The 6,000-nt window shown below is 39.2% G+C and overlaps 1 protein-coding gene across 1 annotated transcript; it reads right to left on the bottom strand.

Annotated features, from left to right (window-relative positions):
* Positions 1-2,117: 2,117 nt before the first annotated feature.
* Positions 2,118-5,609, bottom strand: LOC105444584. Its single transcript, XM_030989693.1, has 3 exons — positions 5,509-5,609; positions 4,183-4,324; positions 2,118-3,348 (listed from the first exon to the last, which is right to left on the bottom strand). The coding sequence occupies exons 2-3, from the start codon at positions 4,276-4,278 to the stop codon at positions 3,142-3,144; spliced, it is 303 nt and encodes a 100-aa protein (XP_030845553.1). The 5' UTR covers positions 4,279-4,324; positions 5,509-5,609; the 3' UTR covers positions 2,118-3,141.
* Between the last annotated feature and the right edge of the window lie 391 nt (positions 5,610-6,000).

The following is a 6,000-nucleotide window of genomic DNA, read 5'->3' on the forward strand; positions in this document are numbered from 1 at the left end:
TTCCCTAAAAAAGTTGGGGCTTGAAAATGTCTTCTAGTGGGAAAATAACGACTATTAGTTGTCAAATCGACTTTAGGGCTATAGAACCCAAAAGTAATAGTCTTGATTTTCAGACAATTGTACCGAATGGTCATACGTTTTATGCTGTGCAAAGATTCAATCAGTTTAATCTTGGCCATCACAAGAAGTGGGTTATTGATGTAGACAACTCTTTTCATGTATGTTATTACCAAAGAAGAAAAAAAGCCAGTCAGACACTCAATAGTGTCTGACAGTGAAGTCTAGCAAGTAAACGGGTTTCCTTGCATAATTCGAATATGAGGACACTGCTAACGTTTAAATTTCACAGATAGGACATACATGACATATTCATAATTCCTGCAAAGTTCTACAGCAATTGAGGTTGACTGCAAAAGGGACATAGTACCTTTAATGGCTGATTTAAATAAAAAGGTATAGAGACTAGACCTCCTCACTCAAAGGTCACTATATTGTTATATAGGCCTGCAAACCAGTCCTGAAGTTCTGAGCCATCAACTTTTGTTTCTCATAACACATGATGGCGCTATCTTGAATTATATTCTTCGGAAAGAGAGAAATTGTCAATAATGTGTAAGTTTATACAGAGCAAACTGATATCTGATTATGACAAGAGTATTATTCCCTTTACCAAAATATTTTCTTATAACTCTCATCAAAGAACATTCATACTTTTCACAGCTACATACATACCAGTCTATGAAACAACGAAATAGCTGTGATTCTGATTAAAAATGTAATATTCGACATCAGCCTAAAATACACTCATGTTCTTTTTTCTCAACCATTAATGTATGAACTATGAAATACAGTCATACCATATTCAGATACATAAAAGCTTCTCTACAAGAAATAGAGCCACGTTCTATTTAACGTGTTTAAACACGTCATTATAATGTTCATGCATGATATGAAGATTTGTGCAATGTACAAAATACATTTGAAGAAAGTTGCACTGTTCGTTGATCCTTCCATAATGTTCTTAATTACTAGATTAGTTTTGGGGAGTTCATACCATACAAATATAACTTATCTGATGTTAAATAGGGTTATCCGCAAAAACTTCGGAGTACATCCAAAGACAAGGGTATAACAATTACATTCTGATTTCATATTTTAACTTTAAGTAAAATTACACAATATCAAGAGTGTGCATTTATTTATCAGTGTATTTTTCAACTAATGCTTTTTCTGTCATTCATTTTATGCCCATAATAACTTTTTTGAATTTAAAATGTATTGGCTTCTTGTTTGTTTTTCTTTAGGTTTTATACGGCACTCCCGACACAAAAGCGTTTGCTCTTTAAACATGTCGCCGCCTGTAATCTAATTTCACTGTATATTTTCGAACATAATTTAAGAGAGAGAATAAATATATATATTAATACTAATGCTAGTACTAATACCATTATATAATAATGAAAATGAGAACATAATTACTAATGATAATAATAATAGCAATAAAAAGGAAGACAAAATGTAGGGGCAATGGCACCTGTATCATCATCATAATCACAAAAGTATAAGAGTTAGGATACACTAATAGATATATAACAATAATCACAATAAGTACATTTATCTAAGCGCACAAGTAGTACTGTCTAACTCAGTATAATTATTCAACATGTTTAATAGCTTAAAAGTAGAACTAGAATAAAATGTTACTAATACAATACAATTAAGTTGACTGGAATTAACTACTTGTGTGCGCCTCCAGTATAATTTAACTGATTATCTTGTTTCTCCATACCTCGATTCAAGTTACAGAATTAAGCATTTAGGCCATTTAAAAGAATAAACATGTTTAGCGTACCCACCTGCTTCCTTTTTGGGGGGCCGCCTCCTTTTCTTTCTTTTTTTGATTTTTTTAAATGAAATGTTTTAATTAAAAAAAAAAAAAAAAATTAAAGAAAAAAAACATGAAAAAAATGTTAAAATGGATGTATTTCTGATTTTAAAATATAAAAAAATGTCGGCGGCCATCTTGAAAAATGGCCGGACTGTCAGGTAAATGTACCGAGCGGCCATTTTGAGCGGCCACTTTGAAAAAAAGGGCCTCCTCCTTCCTATTTTTCAAAAAAAAAACAGGACGCTAAACATGTTTTGTTTTTTTGGCCTTACTATTTACATGTAGAATGATATTCGAAACATAAAGAGGTTATTCCATTTCGGAGGGGAGGAGGGAGTGTGTTCCACACTTCAGGGCCAGAACTTGAAAGCGATCGCCTTCACGGCCCAGGATTGACGTGAACGTGGGATGCAAAGAAGTTAGGTGTGAGCAGAGCGGAGTCGTCGTGGTGGTTCGTAGGTCTTGTATGTCGGAGGGTGCAGTGCAATGAAAAGCTTGATAGACGAGAAGAATGACTTTGAAGATGATACGCTGGCGGTCAGGAAGCCAGTGCAGTGCCTGATGAAGGATGGGTGAGATGTGAGTGGTGCCTGTAGTGAGAGCTACAAGTCTGGCCACTGAGTCTATGGAGTTGTGGGAGGCGTTGTAGCTGACTAGCTGGTAGTCAGGAAGATGTATTAGAAGAGAATTTTAAAGTCTTACCGGAAAGGAATAAGAGAATGAACCAAGTCCAATGTTTCAGTAAACTTACGCGTCAGGTCAGCAGGGAGGTGAGACAAATTTTTGTATGTGCAAAGGTTGCAGAGTTGGAATCTGAATGGCTATACATGTGTGGGATATATTATGATTTAGACAGCGTGTCCACACACAAAACAATTTATCGCGAAACTCTTTAACGAAACGTCGTATAAAAAAATCATCGTATAAATTTCAAAGTTTCCCCACACAAGAAACGTCATATAAATAATCATCATATAAATTCAAGGATGTCCATATTATAAAACAGAAGAAAGTAATCCTGAAACTCTACAGTCTGGTCTCCTTTCGCTCGAGGTCACGTTAAGCCCCGCCCAGTTAGTTACACTAGTTACACTGTCATGTTCGAATCGATGAGAACATCGAGGTTCCGGCATTTATTTGCAGGCCAGGGCTGATTTGAGCATCACAAATTGTATATGAAGTTTTCCGGGATGTTTTTCAGCATTACCTTTGAGCCTATAAAATAATGAATTCAGATTTCTCTCCTTTGAGCTTTAGATTACAACCGAATATTCCGCTTCCTTCGAAGTTACGACGTGTTTACCTGCGGCATTGTCCGCCATGTTTTCGTAGATATCCTCCGTTACCATGACTACTGGGTTGTCTCTGGTATTCATGTTGACATACTCTGCTTGTAGCATGGTCCCTCTCTTCATTCGGGGCGTTAAATATTCATTCTCGATCTCACCTTGCTGGTCGTTCTTAAAGATATAAAATGATAGTAATATCCAATATTTAGAGGCGTTAAATTAAAACCAATACACAAAAATACCAAAGCAAAAATACCAAAGCAAAAATAAAAAGCTTACAAAGAATAATAAAATAAGCATAATAGAACCATTATTGAGAACATAATTAAATCAAATCATTTATATCACGGAAGGGGGGGGGGGGAGGGAGGTGACCTTTTAAAAAAAAAGACGAGTTCTTATTTTGAGTTACTGATGAAAAGTGCGACGTCGTTCCACATATTCGATGCAGCCACTTTAAAACATCTTTCAGTTGATGAGGGTCTGAGTTTGGGAATGATCATTTTAGTTCTGTCAGTTGCAGAGCGACGATAATTATATTATGGAGGTTTTTATTGATGCCAAACAAGACAAATTATTTAGAATTATGAAGACATACATCTTACAGGCAGACATTACAAAGAATGTATTGATAAAGAGGTATCCCGTGGATTTTCTAATCGAAGATGAAGTATGAGTCCTGGGGGTGTTTCACAACGACTGAAACCAACTTACAATAATATTTCTCTCACCATTTACTGGCATTGGTCTCTCAATTAAGGGACGTACGTTCAAATTATGGTCTCAAATCTACAGAATGTACTTTTTTATCATCAATTATTGAAGGAAAAAATATTATCTAATGATTGCGAGACGAATGGTGAGAGCAACCAGTGGAATGAATGGCCTGCCATAGTTAAGTCCAACTTAGAGGCGATCTTAGTTTTTGTGAAACATCCACACACCCCCCCCCCCCCGGATTCTTGGTCAATTTGTTTTTTAGCGGCTCGATTCTGGATATTTTACCTCCATGTTCATGCGCAAAGAGTCACTGCCAGAAGCTTCGGGAAAAGCCAAAGTCGTAGTCTCGTACCCAGGAGGTGGTGCTTCTTCACCTGCCATCTCCTCGAGACCGGAACCATTGTTTGGGTCTTGTTGCGGCTTGCACCTAGTAAGGAGAGAGGCAATAAGTAAGGAGAAGAAACAATACTTGTCAGCTATCATGGCCGGGTAGGCTTATTTTCACTGACTGAATTATTTCACCAATATACTGTTTGCAAATAATGATTAACAGTTTGGTTTTTGTCAGAGAGTTTATCTGGCTGTATTTTCTTTTCTTCCCCCCAAAAAGTTGTTTTACCTCGCTTTTAACATTTTGAAATATGATGTGACCTTTTTGAAAATGGAGGATGAACCTCTTGCAAAAAGCTTATAACTGCCTATTTAAAGCTTTTTGACGTAAAGCTATGGTCACAAATCAGAGCGGCGACCGACCGATTAGTAGCATGCTCGGTCGCCGCTGGAATTTAGGCATCGCCCTGCGATCAGGCGAGCAGGCTGTAGAGCGCCTGCGATGCCTGGGCGGTGCCCTGTCGATTTCCCGTCGGTCGCCGCTCGATTTTTGGCCAAAACTGGGCGAAATCGCGGAGCTTTTCTGCGCGGTGTCCCGGCAGTGATGCCAGTGACCGACCGGTGACCCACCGATTCCCGAGCAGTCTTCCACCGGCCGCCGGCTGATTTTAAAGATATTGCATGGCGGCCGGCCAGTGACCGGCGGGGCTCTAAAAATACGCTCGGTGCCCGGCCGTTCGCCGCCCGTGCAGCGAACTAATCGAGCGTTCGCCGCCGATCGATTTAGGTCAAAAATCGAAGCCGCTAGGTCGAAGGCTGCCGACCGATTTTGAACTCACCGCCCAGTGACCGACTGATCTCCCAGCGGCGACCGGGCGGCGACTACTCGAAAGCCTTTGACCTAGCGGCTTCGATTTTTGACCTAAATCGCTCGACGGTGATTAACGCTCGATTAGGTCGGCGCCCGGGCGGCGAACGCCCAATCTCCGAGCGTAGTTTGGGCGGGGAGTGAAAGTTAGCAGGCGCCGCCCGAATTTTAACTCCGCCCAAAAACTTCAGCAGCGACCGAGCGATGCCTAAAAAAAAACGGTGCCTGGGCGGCCGCCGCTCGGTGGCCGAGCAAAATTGGCTAAAAACTCGCCGCTCGGCCGCCGAGCAGGCTACTTTTGGGTAATGTGTCCATAGCATGACACTGATGATTGATTGAAATTGAATTCTCATCTGTACCTGAAATTTACATTTAAAGGACTATTTATAACCTTAGAATGTAACCATACTCACTTGCATCTATAAACGAGAATGATGATAATGATGCATACTACCACTACTGCTGCTGCTACTCCACCGCCTATAGCTGCATACGGAGCTGTGTGTAAAACAAGTATCTAGCATCGTTACCATTTACCAAAATATCCATGCATATATTGGGAGAACAGTAAATACAAAATGTAATTGAGTCCAGAGATGGAGGTAGAGCATGTAGAGAATATGGCACCGTAAATTCCGACTCTCCTTTTTCTTCTTTCACATCTATTTTTCCTTGCTCGCCTTGGAATTTAAGGTTTAAATAAACGGCAATATAAAAATCATCATCATTATTATAATGAATGGATGCTCAGTACGTTTACCTTGCCTTACTTTATTATATGAAATACCCGGAGGTATCAATTATAACCCAATTAAAAACGTCTAGTTGCGATAGTGTATATAACGTGATTAACAAACAATAACAATAATAATAATAATAGTTAGCTCTTATATAGCGCATTTAAT

Source organism: Strongylocentrotus purpuratus, unplaced genomic scaffold (genome assembly GCF_000002235.5).
Source record: "Strongylocentrotus purpuratus isolate Spur 01 unplaced genomic scaffold, Spur_5.0 spur5_scaffold_18, whole genome shotgun sequence".
Classification (NCBI taxonomy): domain Eukaryota; kingdom Metazoa; phylum Echinodermata; class Echinoidea; order Camarodonta; family Strongylocentrotidae; genus Strongylocentrotus; species Strongylocentrotus purpuratus.